Here is an 11,623-nt window from a genome sequence, read left to right as displayed (position 1 = left end):
GAGTACTTGAATCGCCGAGCACTCCAAGAGAATCACCGTCCATGGATTCTGATCTCACGACTTAGGGTTTTGTTTTGGTGAGGAAGTGAGGAACGACTGAGAGAGAGAGGACCAGAGGAAGAAGAAGCAGATACAGTTAATGTTTCAATGGATCTTGGTTTTTGTTGTATATCATGAAGAAGATTAGGTTTAGGTTTATGGGAAAGAGTTAGAATAGGGGCTGAAGAAGGGTTGAGGATGAAGCTGAATTGAGGGGAATTACATTAGGAATTTGATATTATTAGTTTAGATTAGGAATTTTATTTAGATTATGATTTTATTAATTTTTTTTCTGCTTATTTAACTTACTTGGAATTAAAAAAAATTAAAAAAGCCACGTGGATAAGCTGACTAGGACAAAATTGGGCTCTGACACACTTTGGCCTTAATTGAATTAAAAAAAAAATTCTAGGGACCCAATTTGATGCAAAATTTTTCTAGGTCCTGGATTTGATTCCCTTTGTAATTTTAGGGGCCTTTGGACCCTTTAAGCCAAAAATTAAAGGAAATCGTCTAATATGAACAAACAAACTTACTTTGTATTGGTTGAAGTGGAATCCTAGATTCTTTAATTGCAGTAGTTGAAGATGATGCAATGCATTCGCCCCCTTAAAAAGTATCATAAAATGAAATTTAAATTAGTAACAATTAGGCCAAACTTAATGCGAAAGGTATATTTGTGTCAAATGGAGACCTTGAAAAACAGGTGTAACCAAAGAGATTTCGTTAGAACTCAGATAGGGTGAGGTAACAGGTTGTGAGTCTTTCCTTGGCCTTCCTCGTCCCCTCTTAGAAGTTGAATTTGTTAGAGCCTCTATGTGAAGAAGAAAAAATGAATCAATTATTTAACTACTAACATAAAAAGGGAGTTTGCGGGGGGAAAATAAATAGAGCATGATGAGCTCATTAGAGAGCTTCTGCCTTAATTTAACTTCCAAGATACATGAGCTGAGGACAATGGAGCTACATACCTTGAACTACAGGAGTAACAGGTGACACATGCATTGAGGAAATCGGAGATACAATTATCCCTACAACCACGTAAAAAAGTATAATAAATATAAACATGAAATTGTAACAATTAAGTCAAACTCAAAGTGAAAGGTGCACTTGTGTCAAATGCAAACCTTGAAAAACATGTGTGACCAAAGGAACTTCATTAGAACGCGTAGAGGGTGAGGTAACAGGTTGTGAGTCTTTCCTTTGCCTTCCTCGTCCCCTCTTAGAAGTTGAACCTGTTGGTGCCTCTGTGTCAAGAAGAAAAATTGAATCAATTATTTAACTACAAACATAATGGGGGAGTTTGCTGGGGGGGGGGCAGAAATATAGCATGATGGTCTCTTAATTGATGCGAAAATTTTTCATGCCCTGGAACGGATTCCCTTTACAAATTCAGGGGTCTTCTGATGTATTAAGCCAAGATAAAATAAAGACAACTATACTAAGTAGTAAACAATGCTTTTAATCAGAGACATAATCATAGCCTGAGGTATTGAAGTTCATATAAAAGATTAGGTAGGATAATGAATTGCATGATTCTTTTGACCATAGACATAGATTTCTAAGAGAAATAGGTGTAGTATATTGGTATCACTCATTTGGACAGTACTTCAAGTGTTCTCACGTGGTGGACTTTATTATTGGAATAATTTCTTTACACATTGATAGACTAACTAATTTCTGACAAAGTTTCCATATACATTCTAAGCCTGTTGTGTAAATTAACATTTATTCGCCATTGTTATCGGATAGACGAAAAGGATGAAAATGGTGCACATATTCGAGTTGCAAAGTACGTACTTTGATTATGCTTCTCAATATAATCAAGAAATAATGAATATAAGACTATACGATACAGATTTACATTTTCTTATGTGAAAAGAAAAAAAACTATATGGCACAAGGGATGGCACAACGAAAATGTACGACCCTATGTAAATTTTCAGCATGTTGATTTGATTTCCAACTTTGTTGATAAATTTCCACTGTCTAATTAACTTGTCCTGCATTTTTATCTTTGATTTGGTGAGTCAAATAGCTTTGGTCATGTGAAAAATATTTTACATGGCAATGTTATATTTGTGAGATTTTGTGTTTCAAAACAAAGAGCAGAGACCATTTAAATATTTGTAGAGAAAAAATAAACACAAATTAAACATATAATTAATAATATCATGTGATATAAAATAGCTATCTTTAATGTAACTTTCAAAGCCAAATCTCATGTGATATAGAATAGCTATTTTCAATCTACCTTAATTTCTTAATTTTCGCTTGACCTTGCATAATTCAAAGCCAAATAAAACTAAATCCAAATAACTTTATCAATTTTATTTGGATTAAAATTTAAAAATGGTGATTATGTTTTAGTATCTTAGTGAAAAAAGTAAACAATTTAAGGGAGAAAAAGAGAAATTGAAGTTTATAGTATCAAACTTATATTATATTGTACAAAACTCAAGCATCTACCTACCTACGTTAAAAAAAAAGCATCAACCTACCTGATTTCTTTTTTTGAGTAAAATTTGAATATTAAATATCATATTAAATACTAAGTTTTGTAATGGAAATTTACACGTACAGTAAAAACAACATGTGCAAATAAAATAATAACAAAGCTAAAGGTTTAAATTTTCATTATATCTATTGAAATTCTAATTTAATAGTATCAAATCATATGCACATACTTGATTTTTTCTCACCGTATTAGATTAACACAGGTATGAATAGGATAAAGTTGTTTTATCTTTTTTATTGCTAAAAAGAGTATGAAAACCCAAAAGGGTATAAAAAATAAGAGATATATAGACATTTGACATGATAAGTCTGACATTGGAAACTGGAAAGTATGGGGAAGTCTTACATTGCGTGTAACTTCAGTCATTGACTCATTGCAACAGATAAATGACATGTCATACAGTTGTACCATTTTGAATTTTAATTTTTTTTGTCAGTGTACTCGGTTTAATTCGGGTACCGATGGGTGAACCTTCTGAGAACCGAACCCGGCCGAAAGAACCTGAGACAATCTGATTTAATTCACCCGATAACCCGCTGACCCGCCCAAACCCACACGCAGACATTTTTTCACATTCGGGTAAACCGGGTTCGGTTCGGTCCGGTTTTTATCCTCACCCTTAAATGGATTCACTTGCCACCAATAGCTTCTTGACAAATGCATGTAATGGGCCAGCAAGTCATTCAAAATTTTCTCTGTTTGGGCCCAACCTGAACCAAACAAAACACACCCAAATACAATTAGTTTCGGATCACAGGTTTGTGAACCACAACCCATGGATTATAGACCTGACCCGATTGACATGTGTTTTTTTCTTCTTTGAAAGAAACCTATATTTACTTACTTCATCTAAATATCTCATGTACTCTACCTAGGGTTCCCCTTCCCGCCTCCCCCACCGGAAAGAACTAGTCTCGCAGCGCCGCTCTCCGCCCATCGCCGCCCACTGTCGCCGGTTCTCTTAAGGTATCCCTCTCTCTCTCTCGCTCGTTCAGTGCTCTCCTTGCTTGTTTGTTAACTATTTGATTGAATTTGTGTTGATTTGTTGAAGTTTGAAGCAGATGGAGATTGACGGCGTCGAGCACCAGAAGGTGTTTGAGGTGGACCTGGGTCACCTGATGGCGTTCGATTCTCATCACACGTTCCCTACTCAACCACCTCTTTCCAGGGAGGATCTCGTCAAGCAGGCTCTACAAAAAGGCACTGAGCTAGTTCAAGCTATTGCAGATTCCCTCTTTACTCTGCCAGCTACTGAAGATGTTGATGGACCCCTTGTTAAGCTTCCTGCACCTCTCACCAGATTGCCCAGAGAAAAACATGTAACCCCATTCTCCCTAGTTGCAAATTTTCAACTGCCCAATAAAGCCTTTTGTTAATCACATTACAATTATATATTTGTTTATAGTTAATGTTATGACTTTATGTTTCTTAAACATACTATGGTGCCGTTTGGGAAAACAACTTAATTAAGCGCTTATGGTCATAAGCGACCATAAGCGCACACTATTTTTATAAATTTATTGAAATAAATTGAGAATAAGCTATATATAAGCATGAGCTCTTTTTCGTAAGCTATCCTGAGTAGCTTAATAAGCTCAAAACAGCTTATGGCTTACACAAGCGCTTATGCTATCAAATAAGCTCAAATAAGCTCTTCCAAACGGGGCCTATAGCTATATAATTATGGTCTTGCAATGAGTTTTACACTTGCCTCTGTTTTGATGTTATTTTGAGTATTGAGTAATTTGCTCATCATGTTTTATAATGCTTTTCAGCTGCCAAAACCAAAGCCTCCTACTAAATGGGAAGCTTTTGCCAAAAAGAAAGGTTAGTCATGATGTTGCATGTGTAGCTCTCATATAATGTATTATTTATTGTATTAATGCTGTCTCTTTTCGCATTGTTTGGGTTGTCTGATTTGGGGTTTGGTTTGTTGTCCTATTTTTACTAGCCGAACCTTACTGTGTTGTTTTTCAGGCATACAAAAAAAGAAGAAAGACAAGGTTTTGTATGATGAACAATCTGGAACTTGGAAACGCAGATACGGGTATGATCGTGCGAATGATGAAGATGCTGTGCCTATCATTGAAGCAAAGGAAACTGACGGTAAATAATTGAACATGTCTTTTGTCATTATGGAATGAATATTGAAATCACTGCTACATGTTTCTCTTAATGGCAATGTATGGTGTGTAGACACCCTTGGAGGTGCATAACTGAAACATTTGAGAGGAATAGGTTGAAATTTAACTTTCTACAATTCATGGTAAAGTTGTACAAGGCACATATGCTCAGACAGCACAAGCTAAATGGAAATTTTACATTGAAGCACACCATTTAGGCATTTGAAGATCCAAACTATAAAATATGAACATTTAAATATATGGGGTAACTCCCAATACTCAATTGTAGCCCATAGTTGACTTTCTGGGTTTCCAAGAGTATTATACCATGCATCTATTTAATAGAGTTGCATTCAGTGACAACGTCAAAATTTGGAAAATGTTTTTGTACCTTTTTTGGCAAATTGTTATGTATGTGCTTGATACTCCATGTTGGACCTGAAGATTCTTGTCTTTGACTATCTTTATTGAGGTAGATTGTAGTTTATAATTATCTATTTCAAATCATTGTTAAATATTACGTTAACGTCTTGTGTGGCCATATGGGATTGCTGTTAATATTTATCTAACATATGTTATCATCTCTATCATTTTCTCAGTGCATATTTAGGTGCATGCTTGTAGTTATCATTCTCTGGGTGTGTGATTTTATACATCGATCAAATCTACAAGGACGGTATATCATTTATTGATACTGTAACTCTTTGCAGATCCTACAGAGGATCCTTTTGCCAAAAGAAAAGAAAATAAAAGGAACAGAGTTGATAAACAGGAGAAAAACCGACTACAGAACTTGAAAGAAGCTGCAAAATTTGGTGCTTTACCAAGGTTTTTTTCTACCCTTTCCAGTTAGCCTGGCGCATTTGTAGTATCTGTTACTATTCGTCATGATATGCATCACAGGTTTATAGTTGAATAATTTATTTCATGGATCATTGATTCCTTTCCTTAAAATAAACGGCCGTTGTGGAGTCAGAGGCCTCAGCTTTTTATTTCTCTGTTTCAGTCATATGTGTTGATGTTCCCAACTCTAGGAACACTGAAAAATCCACAAGCAGCTTCCTAAAAAAATGGAGTGTCAACCTTGTACTAGTTCAGAAATGGTTTCTACCATTTCAAACCATTTCTGTGACTCTGTTGGTAGCATTCCTAATAGTTTTATGTGGAGGGTTTTGACCTTTAGCTCTTTGTACTCTCCAAAATACATATGTTTATTCTTTTTCTCACCCTTCTTTGCACATATTCATGCTGTTTATCTTGTAATGAGATCTGAATGAATCTTTTACAGCCATGTTCAGTTGGCTGCTACAGCTTTGCCTATAACAGGAACTCAAGCAGCACCCAAGAAAGTTACCAAGGATGAATTAGGTAATGTTGCAGGAATTGCTGCAACTTCAACAGCTAGTGGTGGGAAATTTGACAAGAAATTGGCGGGTGAAAAGCCTCCACAGCATAAAGGAAAATATCGAAAGGTTGTACAATGTGCTGCTACAGAAATCAGTTTCTCATCCATATAAATTATTCTATATAGAAGCCCCCATATTTCATGAAATTGGCTAATTAGCTTCCTTTGTTCTGTTTTCATCTAGTTCCTGCCGGTGGCAGAAGGAACAGGGATGGGATCACTCGAGAGGCAGCAAACTGAAAAAATATTGAACAAGATCATGTCCAAGAATTCCCATGACATACTCAATGTCAACAAGGTAAATTGCTTGTCATCTAGTTACATAGATTTCAAATTTTACCCATTTTTGTTTACCTTTTTTTTTTTATAATTCTTTTGCACTCCAGGCTGTCACTGTGCAAACTGTGAAGAAGGAGAAAAAACGAAATAATGATAAAGCTAGGGCTTCATCGACTGACAGCAAATTGAAACCTAAGAAGAAGCCTTTTAAAAAAGGAGATTTCAAGAAAAGCAGTGGAAAAGGAGATTTCAAGAAAAGCAGTGGAAAAGGAGATTTCAAGAAAAGCAGTGCAAAACCAAAACAGTAGTTTAGATTTTATCACAGGGTGTAGAGTTTTTTGAACTCTGTTTTACTATTTTTGAAGTTTTGTAGACAATTATTTAATCTATCATTTGGTGTCCTTTTATTTACTCTCCTTATAATCAAATTCCCCTTTTTGTATGAATCAATTCGTTTTTTTTAATAGACGAAAGAGCTCCTTATTGATTTTTCAAATCAATCCTTAAATATATGGTTGAGCCTTAGTTTTGTTGTTTAATTTTCCTATATACCAAAAAAAAATCCTTAAATATATGACAAATTGCATGTAAATTAAATCCTTTGTTCTTTGCTCATTATTTAGCATGTTATTTTGGGCTTGCATAAAAACAGATGATATCTCAATATCTCATTAGCCACGTGTATTATAGGAGTCCCTCCAAACGTAAACTCGTATCTATGTTTGTTCAGTTTCTCCATTTTCCTCTGTCCTTTTATCCAACTTTTGTGGCCAATAATGACCTTAATCCAACAGAAAAAATGGATAATTTAGATTTTTCCAAATGAAAATTTGAGCATCATTTAAGATAATAAATCTGAATTATTTTTGGCTCTCACTCCCACACGCAGACAGGTTAAGATAGCATTGAAAACTACACCATCTCTTCCTCTCTTCTCATTGTTGCTAAAGCAGAGTAAGTGATAGAAACAGAGCTTCTAGCTAGTGTTCTTCGTCAAAATCCCTTTACAACTAACCTTTTCCACTTCACCTTAGTTCATGTTATCTCTTCTAATATCCGCATATTCCTGGTTGCCCATTTGTTCCAAGCTCTCTTTGTGCTTTTAAGAGCCTCCATTTCTAGCAGAGAAGCAGTTCACTGTATTGAAAGCTTGGAGGAAAGGAAATAGCTTGCTTAGGAGAATAAGAGTGATGGGTGGAAGAAAGGTGCAAGTGCAAGGTTTAGATTCTGGTTATAAAGATAAAGATGTAGTGATAAGCAGCTCTGGAATAAAGCTTGAATGGGATTCACATGGTGGCAATGTTCATCCAACTGGCTTATTTGCAAGCGTTGGTCAAGCAGGATTTGGAATTGGGATTTCACCAAATCCTCCTCTAACTGCTAGAGACAGTGGCGCCAAACTTCCACTTGTGAATTCTTCCATGCAATATGTTTTAATGCCTGAAACTGGTTTTCGAGCTGCGGGGATTCAAGGATTATTGAATGGTGAGGTTGCTGAGGAAGGTCTTGCATTGAAGGGGAAAAAGATGAAGGGGTTTAAGTTGAAATTTAAGATTGCAAACCCTTCACTAAGAAGGTTGATGAGTGGAGCAATTGCTGGTGCTGTGTCAAGAACTGTGGTGGCGCCATTGGAGACGATAAGGACTCATTTGATGGTGGGGAGCTGTGGCCATAATAGTGCTCAGGTGTTTCAATCTATCATGCAAGCTGATGGATGGAAGGGCTTGTTCAGAGGCAATTTTGTAAACATCATCCGAGTTGCGCCAAGCAAGGCTATTGAGGTGAGTAGACATGATCTTAGATGTTGGTAGATGTGAGTTATTGATATTTGACATTACCATAACTTTTATCTGGAATTTCAATTATCTGGAATGACTTGATTGATTGATTCATTGGAAGCTAAAAACCTAAATGTATTTAGTTTATAGCATGTGTGAATCAGCTTTTTCTTAGAATCAATTCTAATACTAAGAAGCTACTCATAGAAGATTTTCTTCAGAGTTAATTTTGACGTTAGAATCAATTTTAAAAGGATATCGAATCCTGTAATGTAAGTGACTTAGGAATTCACTTGGATTGTTAAGAAAGAGGAACCTTTGGTTTAACATACATGATAACATCACATTTTTGTCTAATAACGTGCTTGGATTGGCATGGGTAAACAAATCCAAAATACGGTAACACTAGGAAGTTATACTTTGCACATTCTCTTTTAAAATGATTATGGAATTCCTCCCCGTAGAACCAAACATGATTAGCAGCATTAAGGTGTAACCATTTATTCTGCCTTGATCAACTACAAGTCTATCATTTCATTTTGTAGCCTAAAACTTCAATACAAGTGTTAATGAAATCTGGTGGAACATGCAGTTATATGCCTATGATACTGTCAACAAGCAATTATCTGCAAAACCTGGAGAGCAACCAAAAATCCCAATTCCACCTTCATCAATTGCAGGTGCGGTTGCTGGAGTTAGCTCTACCTTATGCACATATCCTCTTGAGCTTCTCAAAACTCGCCTCACAGTTCAGGTATGCACTCAAACAGACCTTATATCTTTTTCATTTAGCACATGTTTGGAAATTCTTCTACAATTGCTTCTGAAGTCAAAATCAATTCTGGGGAGAAGCTTATGTGAGTAGCTTCCAGTGTCAGAATTGATTCTAAGAAAAGAGAAGCTGATCCAAACATGCATTTAAGTTTCCAGTGATGTAAGTTGGTGATGACATTACTTCTTTGGTTGCAGAGAGGAGTGTACAAAAACTTTTTAGATGCATTTATGAGAATTGTTAGAGAGGAAGGTCCTGCAGAACTGTACAGAGGCCTCACCCCTAGTCTAATTGGTGTGATCCCTTATGCTGCCACAAACTATCTTGCTTATGACACACTTAGGAAAGGTTACAAGAAAGCTTTCAACAAGGAGGAAGTTGGGAATGTGATGACTCTTCTGATTGGATCAGCTGCAGGTGCATTTTCAAGCAGTGCAACATTTCCACTTGAGGTGGCTAGGAAGCACATGCAAGCTGGGGCACTGAATGGAAGACAGTACAGCAACATGCTTCATGCACTCATGAGTATACTTGAAAAGGAAGGGGTTTCAGGTTTGTATAGAGGATTGGGACCAAGCTGCTTGAAGTTAGTTCCTGCTGCTGGAATCTCTTTCATGTGTTATGAAGCTTGCAAGAAGATACTTGTTGAAAATGAACAACATGAATGACAAGTGTACATTTTTTGGGTACAACACATGTATTTTCCATTGGAGGCATCTTTGTTTGAATCGGAAACATCCACATCCGAGTGGGGCTAGCTATCGGAATGAGGAGGTTTTCCATACACTATACTTGAAAATGAGACATTGCTTAAGGGAAATCAAACATGTACAACTTAAATCAACATGTGAGAATGAATAACAAGTGGATGAATGCAAATTATTTCCATGGGATTGCCAATGTTTATTTATAGAACGAGGGAATGAACTCAGCGCGCCAATTTTGGTAATGCAGATTTAGTTTTTTCCTTAGATATTTGGCTATTTCAACCAGGGTGTTTCTTTCATGTAACTATAGACATGGTGATTTCATTCACAACAATGTATTTCATATGTTGTCTCTGGTCTTTGTTAAGAATACACAACTTGATTGTTATTTTTGAAAAGTGATCCGTCTTCTATTGAGCTTTTGGACTGTATTTGAAGAGTATACACACATTGCTGATTTTCAACCTATCCAATCTAATAAATAAAATTTGAAAAAATTAATTGAAAATAAAAAGAAAAATTATTAGATTGGATCAATGTTTTTACATATGCTAGGTTTTGAGAAGATTATTTTTAAGTTTATCTCATACCATAAACAATTATTAGATTGTTGTTTATCTATAAGCACGTACCAACGTTTAATAAAGTTATTTTACCCAAATACACCTATAACTTTCCAAAACAGATTTTGTGCAAACCAAACTAAACTTATTCCACTTAAACTTTTCTCATCTCACTTCCATTGTCTTACTATTGGTCTTCTATTCACTTCTTCTTTCTCATGAACACCACCACCATGGCTGAGACCATCACCACCACCATGGGTCTCCACTTTCCTCCAAGAAAATTCCAAAAAGCTTCCACTTTCACCTTCCTCGGTGCCTCAGAAGCATCTCTCTCTTCATTTTCCGCTGTTCACTTTCACCTCTTCTTCCTAAGGAACATCACTTTCTTCTCTCATCAGATCGCGGCGGTTCACAACGGAGATGCAGCAACTCTATCGCCGAAGCTGAAACTAAGTAGTGAATCATCTTGCTCTTATGGCCAAGAGCTCGGTGGTGGCGACCATTTTCCCTAAAACTCAACGAGCTGGCCACAAAAACCATTTATAGGTCTAAGTTGAATGGAATAACATTTTTTTGTGGTTTCTAGGTTGTCCTCCTCCTCCTTCCATGACACAAATAACGTCATTCATAATAAACTTCACCGAAAAAATGGAAGGAGATGGTGGAGCTTGCAGATTTCTCCCTCCCTCCGACGGTGTGGCCTTTGACCTTGCTCCTTGGTGGTGGTTTGTCCAACAATAAGGGAAAGGAGATAATTTTGTGAGGCTTGCAAAGTCTTCCTCATGAAGCAAAGAAAGAGAACGAGGGCGTAGTGGGAAAATTTAGAGATTTCAAGAATGAGAATATTATGTTTTTCCTCTTTTATCTCGAATTCAATCATAACCACTCATCTAAAAAATATTCATAGATTTCAAAATGGACCCCCGGTGGTCCCAAATTAAAAGGGACCACCCTAATCTTTACCCTTAAAAACACCTAAACCTTTCTCTCTCTCTTCAAATTCTTTCCTTTTCACAAAACATAAAAAGGTAAAATTACTCATCACAATTATTAATAGTAATAATGTCTATAAAACAATTCAATTAGTGGTTGGAATAACTTATTTTTATGCCCTAAATGAGAGGAGATGGACCCACATAAAAATGACATATTTATGCTTTTTATTTTGCTTCTTCGAAAATTACACCACAGAAACGAAGGCATTTATGCTTCTTTTTATGCTTACTGACTTTCATAAAAAAAATAGTTTGCTCAACTAAAAAACAAGAGCATATCATTATGATTATTCATTAAAGAACCAATGGTAATGACACAAAAAATCATATAAACTGCGGGGAACCCAAACTTTTGAGTTCTATCGATTCACATCAGCCAGTCAAACAGAGTTGGTTATAAATAAAACTTTAATATCAATGGTGAGAATTAAAGTCACAAAA

General features: G+C 36.0%; 2 protein-coding genes across 3 annotated transcripts; both read left to right on the top strand.

Annotated features, from left to right (window-relative positions):
* The first annotated feature begins 3,375 nt into the window (after positions 1–3,375).
* On the top strand, positions 3,376–6,860 carry LOC130711411 (ribosome biogenesis regulatory protein homolog). 2 transcript variants are annotated; one of them, XM_057561007.1, is made up of 8 exons: positions 3,376–3,523; positions 3,609–3,876; positions 4,333–4,384; positions 4,535–4,663; positions 5,391–5,508; positions 5,969–6,152; positions 6,270–6,383; positions 6,472–6,860. In XM_057561007.1, the coding sequence occupies exons 2-8, from the start codon at positions 3,619–3,621 to the stop codon at positions 6,670–6,672; spliced, it is 1,056 nt and encodes a 351-aa protein (XP_057416990.1). In that variant the 5' UTR covers positions 3,376–3,523; positions 3,609–3,618; the 3' UTR covers positions 6,673–6,860. The 2 variants fall into 2 exon arrangements, with proteins under 2 accessions (XP_057416990.1, XP_057416991.1); XM_057561008.1 differs by having other exon boundaries at positions 3,394–3,523; positions 3,619–3,876.
* A 349-nt stretch (positions 6,861–7,209) lies between these two features.
* LOC130711410 (adenine nucleotide transporter BT1, chloroplastic/mitochondrial-like) lies at positions 7,210–9,975 on the top strand. The gene is made up of 3 exons (XM_057561006.1): positions 7,210–8,145; positions 8,735–8,896; positions 9,112–9,975. The coding sequence occupies exons 1-3, from the start codon at positions 7,555–7,557 to the stop codon at positions 9,580–9,582; spliced, it is 1,224 nt and encodes a 407-aa protein (XP_057416989.1). The 5' UTR covers positions 7,210–7,554; the 3' UTR covers positions 9,583–9,975.
* Positions 9,976–11,623: the final 1,648 nt, after the last annotated feature.

The sequence above is a fragment of the Lotus japonicus genome, chromosome 4 (assembly GCF_012489685.1).
Source record: "Lotus japonicus ecotype B-129 chromosome 4, LjGifu_v1.2".
Classification (NCBI taxonomy): Eukaryota; Viridiplantae; Streptophyta; class Magnoliopsida; order Fabales; family Fabaceae; genus Lotus; species Lotus japonicus.
The sequence above is the reverse complement of the archived record's forward strand: the minus strand, read 5'-3'. Positions and strand labels throughout refer to the sequence as shown.